Source organism: Phycodurus eques, chromosome 16 (assembly GCF_024500275.1).
Source record: "Phycodurus eques isolate BA_2022a chromosome 16, UOR_Pequ_1.1, whole genome shotgun sequence".
In the NCBI taxonomy this organism is placed as follows: Eukaryota; Metazoa; Chordata; class Actinopteri; order Syngnathiformes; family Syngnathidae; genus Phycodurus; species Phycodurus eques.
The window spans coordinates 1,187,317-1,204,640 of record NC_084540.1 but is presented as its reverse complement, the minus strand read 5'-3'; the positions used below and the strand labels follow the sequence as shown (position 1 = coordinate 1,204,640).

The window sequence follows — 17,324 nt, the reverse complement described above, 5'->3', positions numbered from 1 at the left end:
AATATGTTGTTTAAATGTGTTTAAAGACCTTAAAAAATCGTAAAAGCTATGAAAACATGCCCTGGGTATTTCGATATCGCGGATTTCACCTATTGCAGGGGTGGTCTGGAACATAACCCCAGAAATTGAGGGCGGGTTACTGTGCCCACCAATTTTTGATGGTGCTAATTTTGTCCAGGGTTGTGGGGAGCTGGAGCCTGCCCCAGCCACGACAACCTGGTTTGGTTGCCGGTCAATCACAGGGCACCCATAAAATAGACTATAGACCGAATTTGATCGAATTTAGTGATTCCCAACAACCCCGGCCGGTGTTTGTGGCTTGACAATGGATCTTGGTCAATTCCAGGCTTGTCAGTTACTTAATTTAGTGAGCATTGTGTTTTGTTTTATAATGCAAGGTAATATTTCTTGCTGAATAACTATGGTTAGAAACAACTAATACAGATTCATGTGAACGTGTACTTTGCATTCTTGAATCACATTCACTGATCATTGTTAAACTATTGAGACCCCGCCCACACACACACACACACACACACACACACACACACACACTCACTGCAATGTCAAACCAGTCTACAGTGGATATAAAAAGTCTACACACCCCTGTTCAAATGCCAGGTTTTTGTAATGTAGAAAATGAGAGCAAGATTAATCATTTCAAAACTTTTTCCATCCCTTGTGACATTGTGCCAAAAAGTTCAACCCTTGTTTCATTGGCCCACATGCATTTTTAAGTGTTGTTTTTTATTGTTGTTTGAAAAGTCTTCTGTCCTCCCACCCTACCAAATATGAAGAAAATCAGAGATTGTTGTCTCATGTACTAAACAGCCAGTACTCGCCAGAAGTTTCTGCAGCTCCTTCAATGTTGCTGTTGGCCTTTTGGTGGCCTCCCTAACCTTTACTTCTCATCTTGTGTCATCGCTGTTGTGCCATATTATTTCCACTCGATGATGACAGTCTTCGCAGTGTTCCGTGGTATATTTAATGCCTCGGAAATTCTTACGTCCCCTTCTCCTGAATCACACCTTTGATTATTGAGAGCCGTCTGATGCTGCAGAAGCTTTCCGTGGATCATAGCTTGTGCTTTAAAATGTGACTACAAAAATGTCAGGAATAGCCTACTTGAACAGCAGGACTTTATTTGGGGTTAATCAGCACTGTAAATAGTGGCAGGTGTGCGCCGATTCCCATTTAGCACGAATCTATCCCAGCTATCTTCGGGCGAGAGTCAGTGACTCGCCCGGTGTCAGCCGGAGGAGAAGCGGCTCGGAAAATGGATGGATGGATGAATGACTATTTGCGTGTCTCTCTGTGTTGATGACCTCGAAAATAAGCATGCCATACATTTCTATAAGTTCAGCGTAGTGGAATATATCCATAATTCCCCACCTTACACTTTGCGTGAAATGTTTTAGAACATTTCGTGAACCTTTTCTTAAGGGTACAAAATACTTTGGAATTAAGTATAAAAAGTATCCTTTATTTAAACAGAGATTTACATTTATATCAATAAACTTTTTTTCATTTACGGTGCTCCAAGTCATAGGATGATGGAGAGGTAGTCACAAACCTGAAAGCAGATTAAACAGAAAATGTGATGGAAAAGCAGTAGAAAGTATTCGAGCTGCTCAAACCAAGAACACGGTACACGGGCCCACGGTTTACGATGGCCTGGAGTTACAACGTTTGATGGTTACGAACAGCACGCGATCAAGGAGTTTGCCGACCTTCCGGTGGGCATGTCGACCACGGCAGTAGAGGTGAGGAATTGTTCTCTTTTTTTCCCCTACCGTTTTTCATTTGACTATTTGTTATTCACGGCCGAGAAGTGTTTTCATACAAATATTTGCTGGAAAATGTCTAAACTGAGGACTCCCTGTAATCATGACTCAGGTTATTACGACTGACTGAGTCAAGCAACCGGATGTGTGCTTTTCAAGTTTGGAAGCGAGTGCTGTACCTTGCAGCTTATCAGCAGGTTGGGAGAGGAGTCCGCGTTTGCCACCAGTGAAAAAACAGGTTTGTAAGTGCAGTCTTCCATGTGCTCCGTAACTCTGGATTCCAGAAGATGCTGCAGGACATCGGGGGCGATGTTCGTCTAAAACCAGTGCACAAAAGAAGACGGATTTCAGCAAAAGTCTCATCACGTTTCACTTCACTTTGCAGTCTTCCAAACACACGCAAACATTTCTTCATAAATCTGCTCGTTCGTTCAGGATGTGTTCAAATAGTTTCTGCTGTTTTAATGTGGCGTATATAATGTGTGCATTATGTCCATCATTTGCACTTGGAAAACATTCTGATATATATTTTTTGAATAGAGTATACAAACCTTTGTATTTATGTAGAGTCCACACGGGCAGGAGATGAAATGGCTGTTGATGTTCAAGTCGCTCCTACCCGACGTAAGATTCGTGTGAGTCCTAAACAATCACAATACTTAACGTTCAACAAACGCAATTGTGTTGTACTTACATGCGGCACATGGGACAAATAACATGAACCTCTTCCATCCCTTCCACAACAGATGATATGTATTGCTGCTCAATTTGTTGGTTTCTCTCATATTCTTCAATAATAGACATTTCTGAAGCATAGAGGGGAAAACGTACAGTACTCGATATAAATGCCAACACCAAAAGATTTTTTTTCTTATTATACAAAATAAAATATATAAATATATATATATATATATATACACATATCCAACCATCCATTTTCCATACCGCTTTCTCCTCACGCGGGTCACGGGCGTGCTGGAACCTATCCCAGCTATCTTCGGGCGAGAGGCGGGGTACACCCTGAACCGGCCACCAGCCAATCGCAGGGCGCATACAAACAAACACGCATTTGCACTCACATGCACACCTACGGGCAATTTAAGAGTCTTCAATCAAATAACCACGCGTGTTTTGGGGATGCGGGAGGAAAGCGGAGTGCCCGGAGAAAAGCCACGCAGGCACGGGGAGAACATGCAAACTCCACACAGACGGGGCCGGGATTTGAACCCCGGTCCTCAGAACTGTGAGGCAGATGTGCTAACCAGTGGCTCACCGTGCTGGCGCATGCATGCATATAGATATATAATATTATATGTAGTTAGCAGACAAGGTGACACAGCCTAGCTTCTTCTTCTACTACCTGCAAAACGTGCGATTGTCAGCGGAGATATGTTTGTGCGTTGGTGCACCACCCTTAAGAGCAGCATGCACCACCCATATTTTCGTCTCACATTTGGGGGGAAATAAATAAAAATCGGGTGAGATGTTTAAAACGCGTGTACCCGCGTAATGTAAATTCTGAAAACTGTTCTCGTGTTGATGGGGGCAAGGGTACTACTGCATGTTATTCCATTTTGGGTTGTAAGTGTGCAACACGTTACCACAAGATAGGAGCTCCTGTTGGATTTCGTCCAAAACTGCCAGTTCATCAGGGTCCTTCACAACGGTGCGCATCTGTTTAGGAAGATGTCACGGTTTAAAGACGTTAGTGCGACGTTGGGGGCCACCGAACCAGGATTGGGCACCTCCGCAGAGCCCTCGGGGCCCCATAGGGACGGCAATCTCCGATCCTCAGCCCGCAGAGCGGTCCACTCCTCCTCCATGACCTCGTGCACGAGGAAGGAGGTCGCGGGGCCCATCTTGCGATATCTGTCAAGCAACCTCGACCGGCTGCCCTTGAGCCTCTCGACACAGCGCTGCCGAAAATGGAGGAGGAACACGGAAGAAGCGGTTATGAGCGACGGAACTTGTGGCGTGCAACGTCGCAGTTAGCTTAACTGCACCTTTCGGTATGCTTCTTTCCATGGCGGGGTGGTTCCCTTATAAAGCGAGCGATGTCTGTGCAAAGATTCCATTTACAGGCACACCGCGCGCACGCAAAGTAGCTTGACGGACGGACAAAGCCAAAGACTCCCGCAGAAACGCAACAGAAGCGGTTGTCGCACCGTGAACCGGAAGTGGATGTGTGTCGCCACCTATTGCATTGTGGGACATGAAGTCAGAACATATCCGATGCGCGCGCGAAAGAGGAGGAGAGTCATTTCATGACGTCATCTTTTTGGGATCGTCAGAATAGTTTTACTGCTACGAAAAAAGTAGCGAATTCGTGACGGTACAGGAAATCGTATGCCAGCGTAAAACGAGGACTCTTCCAAGTTGAGGAGGAAGACATGCGTTTACATTTCTGGGGCATTTTTATATTCCCTTCATACAACGAATTTATTTTCGCAATATTGCGACTTTTCCTCTCGCAATTGTACTACTTCTTCCATTTAGAAATAAATTCAAGTTGATCGAGATCCTTATTTATTTTTGATTGAGGAAATGACAATATGATAACGTGGCTCGTAAACGTCAACTGGGATTTAATTGCCAATAAAAAAAAAAAAAGAGGCCAGTGTCACGTGATTGTCTGAAAGTTTGTGCGATTCAAACATGGCCATTTAGAATTCCTAACGCCAGAATTGGTGTGTTTGGCGAGCTGTGGGTGGAGGATTTGGAGTTGGTGTCTTTTTAACTGGTTCCAAAAGAATAAAATACCCGTACTGCAATCATAGGTCGTTGATACTTGAAGTGCACCAGGGGCGTCACTAGGTTTTATGGGTGGGGTGGGGGTTAGCCCCCAGGAGATGCACAGGATGTGAGCGAAAGTAGCATGCCAGCACAACATTTCACAAACAGCTAAAGAAGACTGAAAATTGGCTTTTGAATGTCATTGGACAGATTTGAAAACAATACAATAGCGGGTAAATGTTCTCAGTCCCCATTACACTTGGAGTGTAATTTCAGTCTTTTTTTTTTTTTTTTTTTTTTTTTTTTTAATACAGTACACAAACACAGGGCTTGTGTTCAACGCATTTACCACTAAAATATATATATATCTTTTTTAAATGAACATATTGTTACAGCCTATGCAAAAAAATGTCACTGGGGTGTCACCAAGTCAGCTGAGCCCACCCTTTTCAATTGGCCCAAAAAAAATACAGTAATTCATTTTCCCTTTGAGGAGTTAACAGTGTCATCAAAATCAAATTAGCAGCTGCAATAGTGGGTGGGTGGAAGTATCAACAGATGCAGTCTATTTTTAAGGGTGGAAAATGGGTGCATCACTCTGTTGCGACTCAGATGCTCAAGTGGATCTTTTTTGACGGACATTCAAACCCATTTAATTCATCCTGATGATGAATGAGCAATATAGATGCTAATGGCGTGACTTTGGCTCACAAAACAATAACTCTCAAATAGTTTTGAAGTCGCACAGATAATATTCTGGGTGCGTATGTGACTGAAGCGGTTGAAGAAAAAGCTTACTCAATGACTTTTGAATGACAGAGTCAAGTAATATAAAAGTAGTCTTGAGAATATCTGGGACAGGTTCATTTCGCTGATCTTCATCTCTTGGCTCTCTCCACTCCACAGTCAGTCGCAGGGCACACGTAGACACGGACAACCATTCGACACCACGCTGGTCAAGAATAAATTCAGCTGTACAATAAAAAAATGGCCAACTTTGACATGAATATATTTTTCCGCTGCAGTGTCACTGCACGGTGAGAGAACTTCGCTTGATCCCGTTCCCGCTGAGTCATAAAGCTCACTTTATTCTCCTCCAGCCGGCTAAAAACGATTTGATACTGAGAGACACAGCTTCAGAGCACAAACGCAAACTATTTCAAATATGTCTGATAAAACTAAACGTTTGAACCATTACAAGGAAGACGTATCGACAGATCAGACCTCCAAAAGTGGATTCAAATCTTATTATTTTATGGGGGGGGGCTCATGAGCTGTTTGGTATGGGGTGTCAAATTATTGCGTTCATTGCGGTTAATGAATTACAGTCATACTTAGTGTGTTATGTTTAAGCGGTGCGGATAATGGATGGACGGATGGATGGACGGACGGATGGATGGGTGTTTTTTTTACCGCATCAGCGCCCGCACAGCTAATGTCAGCAGCAAAGACGAAGCGAGCAATCGCAGAACTCTTCGCCAGACTAAACTTGAGTACACCTCGTGCAGGAGTAGCAATGTCAGTTCTGATGTGCTCCTTCACTGCAATGTAATTGATATTCGATACATATCTGCAGCTGAGGAAAGGAAACGAGTTCAGTCTGCAATGCTTAAATGTTCTTACCGCTTTGAACGTGTTAAGTTCAGCACTTTAGGGCCTGCCGTTTTCTTTTCTTTGCATTTTCTAATTCTATGGAGATTGACAATAGAGCACAGCAATATTTCCCCTGGTGGCTGAAATGAAAGTTTGGAGGCCGCATTTAAGATGAGTCTCCAATGCAGTGGAATGTACATGGATAGAGTTTGAGTGTGTTAAAAACAATACATGATTTTATAATGCTACTTTGTTGTTGTGGTTGTTATATATGGCAATCTTTTGATCTGCAATATTAATATAATACCTTGAAATGAAAATATCTCAAGCTGAGGACTCTTCTGAGCAATTTTTCAAAGAGGTTCATCCGATCAATGAATTCCACAGATCATCATGAATCGCTCTTTTTAATTGGTTGACAGCACCAATTTGTACGCGCTGCACGACAGCTCCAATTCCACGATTCCATTTCCGTTTCTTGTGCAGGAGTTCTTTGAGATTTCCCAGCCGAAAACCTCCCCCAGTCGTGGACCGAGCCGCAGAGCGAAGGTGGGGAAGGGGCTCCACAAACGGAGCGACCCGATCCCCAGGGTTGCTCTTCCTCTGCCGGTCTCCTCCTCCTCGGGAGCCGTTGCGATACCTGTGCTCGGCTGGATCAGCACCTCGGACAGCGAATGGGCTCTGATTGGCCGCAGCCACTGAACTGCCAATGACTTCACCGGCCCGGCAGCAGCGGCAGCAGCAGCAGCAGCATCTTCCCTGCAGCCAATCAAAAGGCCGAATTGACCTCCCCCATCCAAGCCGAATAACTCGAGACTCCCGCATCAAAGCGCGCGCTCTCTCTCTCTCTCTCTCTCTCTCTCTCTCTCTCTCTCTCTCTCTCTCTCTCTCTCTCTCTCTCTCTCTCTCTCCCAGGTTTGCATCGCCGAGGGTAGACGCTGGTGGCTATTTTGGGAATTTGTAGATGTCATTTCCCCCTTATTTTGTTCGCGTTTGACGCATTTTTAAACATGTCAACGTTGCTCCCGCTCATTTGAGTTTTGTGACCGTGTCGATTTTGGCGTGTCAATGGAGGACATTTTGCAATTTGCCGTCCAGCGCATTTGGCTGCTCTGTTTCCAGTATTGGTATTCCCTCGAGCCCCAGTGTAAATGTTTGTTTTAGGCATGAAATAGGCGGAAAGCAGTAGCCCACGGGGACGAGACAGCGTGGGGGCTTTTCACGGCGAGTGGCGCGGAAAGCGAGCAGAAGGTCCGGAATTGAAGCGAGGCGGTCGCAAGCCTCCATGGATCGCGCAAGGAGAGTCGATTGAACATCAGGTAGGAAAGCAGGCAACAGATTAGCGACACCCAATAATCGAGCCGGAACGTATCAACGCACAGTACACATTTCCTCTCGCTCGCATAGTTGACAAAAGCACCGCGGCAAGCATGTGTCGCGGCGCTATTCTTATCCATGATGTATGTGTGTATGACACAACGTGATGCTTCTGCAAGCCTTGTGCTAAAAAGAGGAGGCGGGGTGCCTGCCTTGTTTCCAAGGCTTCCATTTTGAAGCTAAGATGGATGCTTGCGCACATTTTCTTTCTCTTCTATAATACCGATGAGCAGCGGACGCCAACCGAGCCCCAGTAGGGCGGTAAAGCCTGCTGCAGAAACCCTCAACTCTGGTGCAGGTGAAGGCTCCGACCGAATGGGAAGGAGTTTGATGCATTCCGCATGCACGAGGCTTTATCATCACCCATGCAGCCATTTTCTCCACTGCAAAAGGCAAATCACTGCTCGCCTTTCAATCCCGGGAAAACGTCGCTGACTGAACTTGAACCCGCACGGGGATGATTTTTGTCATCAATCGAGGAGCAAGCGGACTTCAGTGTGACAGCTGCACTCCTCCGCACTCGTGACACGCCGGGATGCCATGATGGGCCCGTGCAAAGAAGTCCGATTTGCACAAAATGCAGACTCAAGTAGCAATGACTGATTATGTCGCGGTTTACTCCCTTGACTTCAGTACACTCAGTGTGGCTTTAATTCCCACTCGGTGCATTTGGCCAAATTCCAATCGCATATAAGGACTGTTGGTCATGGGGACCGACCGCATTTGGGGATTTCTTTGACCAACCGGTGGCATTTCTCACCGCATGACACCGGACGACCAACGTCGTACCATTATTAGTGAATTACCGATTGAAAACGCGAAATGTTCTTTGGGCGCATCGCAGCGGCCCGGTGGTCCGCACTGAGGTCCGGGTTCGAATCTCGGCTCGGGCCCTCGGTGCGGACTTTGCCGGCTTCCTCTTACATTCGCAAAACATGCGCGTTGGGTCTCAATCGTCCGTAGGTATGTATGCGAGTGTCAATGGTTGTCTAGCTCGATCGAGACTGTATGTGCGTAGTCCGCCTTTGGCCCACACGTGACCCTGAACAGGGACAGAAAAGGATGGATGATTGATTGAATAACCACTTGTTGTTAGCTACTGCATGTTTGTGAACATAGCTAGTTAACAAGTTGAAATCATCAGATAAAGTCGCCTCTCACCATTGACACTGTTGTATATTCATCTTATAGCTGAAAGACAATGAACACAAAGATTATTCCCAAACGGATCAAATTTGGAGTTGAATTGCATTTGACTTGTCCAAGAAGAAGAAGAAGAAGAAGAAGAAGAAGAAGTCCGACGTCATCCACTCATAAATGTGCAAACGGCGGGCATCAAAACCGTTGAATCATTGTAGAAATAGTTCCATTTATTGAACGCACGATGATGATCTGATTATCGAGCTCTCGGACTCACCAAAGTCAAACGACGGCATGTCAATAGAGACTAAAAGCAGCGTCTGTCATGATAAGAAATGATAGAATACAATGCGAATGTGTATGTAACAGTGAGTGTGCCGTATCAAGCACATCGCGTGACCTTGGGTATGAAATGCGCTAGATAAATACATTTGCTTTGCTAGAATTCCCATATGAGCATTATGAATTGACGGTACAAGAGCGCCCCTGCGTAGATGAGCAATATAAGACGACGTGAACAATTGCAGGAATGGAAACATTCTGGTTTTTATCAGAACTAAAACATACGGTGGAGCTTCTTCCTTTGACTTGATTATCCTGGAGGGGCTGGAGGCTGCTCAGTTGTCACGGTCACTATAAAATGGCGAATCCCAGCGGATCTACCGTCTATCTACCGTACCGTCGGCAGCCGATTTTGTTTCACAGCTCAGAGGGAAAACGGCGGACCGAGTGCTTCAGCTGTCAAACATCGGCTGTGTATCGATACAAACAATGGTGGCCCACGGCTGCCGAGAAAAAGAAACTCACTTTGTTGTTTTCCTGACTGTCTGACATAAAATCAGACTCCAATTTTCCTGTTTTAGGTTAAGGAGGCTGACCAAAATTATTTGTGTTTGCTAAACGCCAGAATATTGAGAGGAATATATATATATATATATATATATATATATATATATACTGTACGGATTGTAAACCCAGATTTGTGTTGAACTCAAGGAGATGAGTATATACCATTGCAATGGATCCATTTTGTTGACGTGACTCGTTCATTACGATGAAACGGGAGTTTTTTTTTTTCACAAGCTAGATCAAGTTAAACGAACGGGTTGCCAGTGATTGTGATGACTTGGAATTGTTAAGGCAACAAGTTGAAGTCTACTTCTCCGGGTTTCACGTGTGTCGTGCGTTCGATGGCGATCGTATGGTGTTTTGTTGAAACCGATCTCATATCGGGACTTCTTTCTGCTGACAGATTCTCCAAGGTGAGTGGCTTCGGTTCTTTTCCGAACAAGGAGGTTTCCTCTCACTACTGCAAAGCACCGGTGCTCCGTCGCTCTGCTGACCCTCGCCAGGCGTCATGGGTACAGTGCTGTCCCTCTCCCCGAGCTACCGCAAGGCAGCCCTGTTCGAGGACGGCCCGGCTACAGTGGGTCACTACACGGCGGTCCAGAACAGCAAGAACGCTAAGGATGCTGCGGCGGCTGCTGCCAAATCCCTCAAGCGCCCCTCCATCATCAGCGTGTTGCCGTGGAAGCGTATCGTGGCCGCATCAGCCAAGAGAAAGGGCTCCAAGAAGCTGCAGTCCGACGGCGGCGACGGCGGGAAAGGATGCTCGCCGGACGCGGACGACGTCATCGCCTCTGATTCGGCGTCTAACAGCTCGAAGCTGAAGAAGTCTCAGTCCTGTGCAAATCTTTCCTCTTATTCTGCCAGCCAGGATCCCTCGGCCACCACCTTGACGACCTCCTCCCACCTCCCGACCTCCAAGACCCTGATTAACGTAGCTACTGTCGCTCCCAAAAAGAATTCCCTAACTGGCTCTGGGATCCAGCCTTCGACTGCGGTCGGTACACCAAAGCGTGTCATTGTTCAGGTAACGCCTTTTTCTGTATGCTTCGTTCTCAGCGGGTCAGCTGACACTTTTAACAGTTCGATAACGTATTCATTCTTGAAACACCGGACTGAAAAACAGTTACAGTATGTGTTCTTCATGGAAAGCGGTGTCTCGATAGCTTACGTATAAGCATATTGACAGATATACTCATCGCTATATCGTTTATGAATGAAGTATTTGTAAAACACATTCACTGCCATTGACGGCTTTAGAAGTCAACTGAGCTCAAAAGGAAAATCCAAGTTACCGCCGACGTCTGACTGTTAAGGGTCGAGGTTAGACCTTGCAAGTCTCCAGTTGGCGATTTGACTTCCGGGCAGTTTTGAATACAGAATGCGTCCAATCAGGTGGCACGAGTGCCATCCCCTGCGCTTCTCACGGCCTATAGAACACAGGTGTCAAACTTAATGCTTGGGGCAGCACCGCTTTATGTGGCCCACTACAACAAATGAAGTTTGTCTACATCATGTTTCTTGACAGCAATGGCAACAAATCAAGATAGAAATGATCATTTGAACAATATGATTGAAAACATTCTTCAACGAAACTATAGTTGTATACGTACAGTCAATATGTGCCTACCACAACTTTCCATAACTTCTTCTTTCAAATTCAGTTAGTTGTTAACAAAACGTATCACAATTATTTGCAGGGGCAACGATGCAATGAGTTGACGATACACTGACTGTACGTGGGTTTCCCAGCCTTCTGAGGGACTAACTAACCAACTGGCTCGCAACAAAAATGCCTTTCGCATCACACAACATCCTATTGCTGTAAAGGTTTGACGCTAGCGTCTGTCAGCCTGAATAATATGACTTACAATACATTTTCTCAGGGGAACGTATATATATATATATATATATATATATATATATATAGTTTCGTTGACCACTTTATCACATCTTCCTAAATTGTCGTATTGTCCTCCTCCCACCCGTCAGGCCTCCACCAGTGAGCTGATGCGCAGCCTCGGCGAATTCCTGTGCCGCCGTTGTTACCGTCTGAAGCGTCTCTCGCCGACCGATCCCGTGCTGTGGCTGCGCAGCGTGGACCGCTCCCTTCTCCTTCAGGGCTGGCAGGATCAGGGCTTCATCACGCCGGCCAACGTGGTCTTCCTCTACATGTTGTGCCGCGACGTGGTCTCCGCCGAGGTGGCCTCGGAGCGCGAGCTGCAGGCCTCGCTGCTCACGTGTCTCTACCTGTCCTACTCCTACATGGGCAACGAGATCTCATACCCGCTGAAGCCCTTCTTGGTCGAGGCCGAGAAGGAGGCCTTTTGGGACCGCTGCCTGGAGATCATCAACCGCATGAGCGGCAAGATGCTCCAGATCAACACCGACCCGCACTTCTTCACCCAGGTGTTTGCTGACCTGAAGAATGAGAGCAAGAAAGAAGAGGAGAAGACCAAACTCTTTATAGGCCTTGACCGATAAAAGGAGGAGGAGAGAAAAGAGGGATGTGGGAATGGAGGGCTGTGATATGGAGAGGACAGGCGGACTACTGCAACGCAGTGCGACGCTACTTCGGAACAATGGTGTTGTCTGGCGTCTCGAACGCTCTACGGTGCTGCACACCGGTCTGTGATCAAGGACGAGGAGTTCGCAGAGTCTCACGGGGCACCGAAATACAATTTCATATCGAGAAACGTCGTGCCTCATTTAAAGGCCGCGCTCATTACGATGTGTGCTAAACATACTTCGATGACGATTATTGGAATATCTGCTCGGCGGATTCAATTGCCTCCGATGACCTTTGTGCCAGTGCCAGTTGATATCTCCAGGGATCGAAGGTCAAATCTTACCGTCTCCCTGGCTCGATACATTTTGGGCCGAAGCGGTTGTTCAATTTGACAAGCTGTTTCCCTGGATGTCGTTTGAAAAAGGAAAAGAAATGGCAGCTTGTGATCCTGTGCAAGTGTCAGCGACAGTGTCGGTTTCCTTTTGGAGAAAAAGAAGTTAGAAACGCCAGACAACATTCATTTAAGAAGTAACGGTGAATAATAGAAACTTGGAAATACAGGATATTGATACAACATTGCATGAGCTCACGCCACATATCATTGCACGTGACCCCGTGCTTACGGCCGACTCCACTTCACCTTAGTCCTGTTCTCATGCCGAAGCTTGTTCCGCTCATCAACGCTGGCCGTCGGGCCCACGGTCGAAACTTCAAACGCGTACGATCAAAAAGCATATCTGTATTCGATATACTCGTCGTGGCATCGTACTTAAAAAGGGTATTATGAGTCAAAGGTGCTTGGAAGTCATGCGGAAAGAGCACACATTGTGTCAGCAAAACGGCCCGGCGGTAAATTGCTGCCCAAAACGTACCGGAATGCAATACCCAATCCTCCTGAATGGGCTTTTATAGAATAACTCCCCATCTCCCGTATCGGTGCAGGAAAGAACGCTTTTACATTTGACAGAAAAGTGTGAGCGTGAGGAAGAAAACGTCGTTAACCTGTTTGAACATCAGCTGACACTCCAGGTGTGGACGTCCCCTCTTTGTTTCCCCCTAAATGCTGCCGCCAAGAAAGTGAAACCGCCCCTGGCCTCGACGTATCCGTTTCGAGCCCACAGCGACAGTCTCAAACAACGGATGTGGATGCAGGTTCAATTCTAACCCGAGTGGATTCTCGAGCAGGTTGTTGCGTCGGTGCCGCGCCGTATGAACAAAAGTGTACGGTGAGGGCCAGAAAATGGAAGGAAAGCTGACATTTGCCTCCCTGCTGCAGGGTTAACACCTTTGACTTGACTTCCTACAGCAGTGCGCGAGAGTGAGTGCGGTACTTTTGCACAAGCATTTCAACTGTGGGGTAAGTCAAAAGTCCATAGTCCACCGCTGAACTTTAGTCCATAGTCATGCCACACTCATATTCACACTCGCCACAGTGTATACCAGTCACGGGGTAGCCAAAGTGGGGAGCCTCCGTTGTTTCATCCCGCGTCGCTTTCATGCAGTCGACGCTCCTGACACATACACGTACACGAAGTGCACGTATTCCCTTTCTGAGCGTCACGCATTCAGCCGATTGCGCGCGTGCGTGTACGGCTTGGTAGGCATGCGGCTTTCGGCCGGGCATTTGCAGAGCGCGAGGGCTCCGGAATCAACTCCTGGTCGCGGCGTCCGGTGACGATTGCGGTGTCCCTGCGGATGCGCCGCATTGATTGTGCTCGGTTACGTGCCAACGAGACGACACGGACACGTCGTCAAGTTACAGTACGACATCGCTGCCATTAAAAAGGCGCGTTTGTCATTCACTTCTGTAAATCTGAGAATATAGTAGCTGCTTTCACATCATGAATAGTAGTTTGTATGAAACAGGGACGGACGTGGTTGAAATGTTCTCTCTCTCTCTCGTCAGCCGACTGTTCTGAACTCGATGCAAAGTGTCATACTAAGCAGAGTAACGCCGCACCGACGAGTGGAGCAATTGCAGTTTTCGTGTCGGCGTAAGCACGAGCTGGCGTGTCGCTGGGACAATGCGCCTCAACTGCAAGGCACGGTTCATCGACAATCGATTCCAAACCGTCGCCACACTTCCCGATGATTCATTCATCGATTAGTACGCCCATCCCTACTAATCCATTTGAACGAATTGCACTCGATGATCATTATGCCCTTCTTTTAGATGATCTCCATTAACGCCCATCCATAAACAGCCTCCCGCTTCCTCAAACAGAGCATCTTGCGCGATACAGTTCCAAAATACGCTACCCGGTAGCAAACCTTAAAGAAACATCAGCCAGCTCAAAAACACCGCAATCTCATTGACACCCGCCTTTAATGTCGAAACGTTTCGCTGCCGTGAGAGTTAGATCCCGATGCAAATCTTCACAGTTGCTCGGTATGCGTCCGTCGACAAAATTGGAAACAAATTGAACGCATTCAGCGTTGTATGTGATTACGCCGATGATAATGGATCGAGCATGCTGTAGAGACAATGTAGCCCAGAATCGGACCTCATGTGACATTTTATGGATATGAATCATGACTCCGTGATGAACACACTTGTGTACATCACCTTCCGCTCCTGCTTCTGATGGAAAACAAGTAGCATTTCTCTTAACAGCAGCGGCTTAGATGATATTATGCTTAGTGACACAAAATGCAGCAGGTTTGGACAAAATTAGATCATCGCAGGCTTACTGACATAGTCAACGATGACTACTAGATTTGGTGATGAGAAAGGATTTCCAATGTAAATCAGTATTTTTCTATAGTATGCAGTGATTCCATTATCATTCACAGTCTGAAACGTAGTAGTAAATCATGATAAGATAAGAGCTACGTCCTGCAACCGTTTTTTTATACACCTCCATTTGCAATCCATTCCTCCTGATGTTTGATATCTCGGCCTGGAGCTGTCCGCAGTGTTCTTGATAGCTACTCGGCGAATATACAACACGTGATAATGTGCTGTAGGGAAATGAAGCTCATCCTGTGGCTGACTGATATGGTCAAAGGTGGGAGTTTGAATTGTGTCTGCACGTAAAAAGGCTTCTTTTCCCGAGCTAAACGCTTGATTTACTGTCAAAGGTGCAGCCACCCAATCCGATTCCAACAAGCGCAAGACAACACGGTCAAGATTAGCCTCGAATCTGTCGGTATCTGAAAATGGCCGTCGTCACTGGGCCGCATACTATTTATGGTTTGTATTGGAGCAGATGAACACACCTTCGAAGGATTTCTTCTTTCTAAATACTCGGACAGGCGAATTGTCAGCTCTGCTGTGGATGGAGAATCAAAATGCGATGCCCTTACTTGAGTTGAACATGTTCTCCAGCGCATGAAAACACACAATTGACGCGTTTGTGCAATGCAGATTCAGGAAAAAAAAAAAAGAGTGGATGATGGTGGGGATGGTGATGATGCGCAAAAGAAACGGAACGTGGAAATTCTTCCCCAATTGTTCTTGAAACGGATTCCACCTGCTTCGGTGCACGATGAACGCCACAAGGAACGGCAACATTGTCATTCTTAGCTTGTGAGAGGACTGCGACTTTGGGACAGAAGACTTGCTCGACACCCCTCCCGCTCCCCCCGATCATGTCTCATCAAATATGTGCCATATTTTATCTTGCAACGCGTACAAGACAAAAACTATTGTGTAATGATGATGATAGACTTAATGTTTTGTTTTTTTGTGAACCATATTGTGTAACAAGAATCTTTGTTCAAGTTTAATGCTACTAGTGTTACTAGAATACTGATGCTGCAGTCTGTTACTATGTGGACGTGTGAGTATGTATGCAAGAAAGAACAAATTGGTCAGCAGTTACAAGGTACTTTGTATAAATACATTTTAAAAAACATTTACAAGCAATTTGGTTTGTGCTCATTCGATATTGGCGCGTGAATAATCAGTACGGTTGTAAATATAAAGGAACAGCCATCGTTTTTTTTTAAATACCGCTTGTCTTCATTGGGCGGCGGGCGAGCTGGAACTATCCTTGCTGGCTTTGGGCAAAAGGCCCGGACAGGTCGCCGCTCAAACATAATCAATACAACAATTCACGCTCACATTCGTACCTATGGACAATTTCAAGTCTTTAATGAAGCGAGCATGCCATGTTTTCGGGTCGCCGGAGGAAACCGGGGTAGCCGGAGAGAAGAACCAACCAGGCGCGGGGAGAACATGCAAACTCCACACAGGTGAGGCTGGGATTTGAACCCGCGACCTCACAACTGTGAGGCGGATGTGCTCAAAAGGTCGGCCACCGACGCTACGGCTGCGCTGAGCAAAAGCGCCATCCATTTCCTATACAATCGATTACAGGGCTAACGCTTACACGGCAGGCGCTCACACTCTTTAAATTTAGAAGCGTCGAAGAACGCCATTTTGGGGGGGGGGGGGGGGGGGGAGCGGAAGCAAACAAAGAACACGCTCACTATTTGGATTACATGACTACACTATGAAACATACTTTACGAGACACACTTAGGTTCCCATCATAACACATGCAATATATGGATAAGGACTTCATGACTTTACTGAGGCATTAGTGGCTTGTGGCCTGTGGTGATTGTGTTACTGTTCAAGGAGGCCAGCTGAGGTCCCCAGAAAACCTTGAAGCAATGTTCATCAGAACAAGAGCCTTTTTAGGGCATGCAGCAGTGCTAAAACTGCAACTTGAACAGGAAACGGAACTTATTGTGACGGAGCAGTAGTGTCACGAAAGAATATTCTGTCTTGAAAGGCCAAAGAGGCAATAAAGCAAAGCCAGTTATGAAAAGAAAAGGGAAGAAAAAAAGCTGCCGTCATTGGCGGCCAGTGCGCTGGCCTTCCAACATACCGGACACGAAAGAAACCCTGTCACGTCACGACCATTTTTTTAGCCATTTGGAGGAAGAGAAAAAAAGGTGAGCTCTACGCCTCAGCAGAAATAACCTCATCAAGCTAAGACCTGAGCTCAATTTTCTCTTCTACAAAGCCCAATTCCAATGACGTTGGGACGTTGAGTAAAACGTAAATAAAAACAGAATACAATGATTTGCAAATCCCAACCTACATTCAATTGACAGTTAAGTTTGTTAGTTCGCTAGTTAATATTCAAGTTGATTCATGTTCCGGTTTTTCTTTGGCTCAAATAGTCTCTCGTTTTGAATTTGACGCATGCAACATGTTACAAAAAGCTGCGCCAAGGGCAACAAAAGTTGAGGAACGCTCAAGAAACATCCATCCATCCATCCATCCATCCATTTTCTGAGCCGCTTCTCCTCACGAGGGTCGCGGGCGTGCCGGAGCCCATCCCGGCTATCATCGGGCAGGAGGCGGGGTACGCCCCGAACCGGTCGCCA

General features: G+C 46.3%; 2 protein-coding genes across 2 annotated transcripts; one reads left to right on the top strand and one right to left on the bottom strand.

Annotated features, from left to right (window-relative positions):
* Nucleotides 1–1,284: 1,284 nt before the first annotated feature.
* On the bottom strand, nt 1,285–3,945 carry rpain (RPA interacting protein). The gene is made up of 7 exons (XM_061700630.1): nt 3,788–3,945; nt 3,530–3,700; nt 3,386–3,458; nt 2,479–2,590; nt 2,336–2,399; nt 1,964–2,101; nt 1,285–1,573 (listed from the first exon to the last, which is right to left on the bottom strand). Exons 1-7 carry the CDS (start codon nt 3,857–3,859, stop codon nt 1,544–1,546), a joined length of 660 nt encoding a protein of 219 aa, XP_061556614.1. The 5' UTR covers nt 3,860–3,945; the 3' UTR covers nt 1,285–1,543.
* Nucleotides 3,946–7,035: 3,090 nt separating this feature from the next.
* LOC133415470 (cyclin-dependent kinase 5 activator 1-like) lies at nt 7,036–15,804 on the top strand. The gene is made up of 3 exons (XM_061701570.1): nt 7,036–7,429; nt 9,880–10,500; nt 11,466–15,804. The coding sequence occupies exons 2-3, from the start codon at nt 9,985–9,987 to the stop codon at nt 11,955–11,957; spliced, it is 1,008 nt and encodes a 335-aa protein (XP_061557554.1). The 5' UTR covers nt 7,036–7,429; nt 9,880–9,984; the 3' UTR covers nt 11,958–15,804.
* Nucleotides 15,805–17,324: the final 1,520 nt, after the last annotated feature.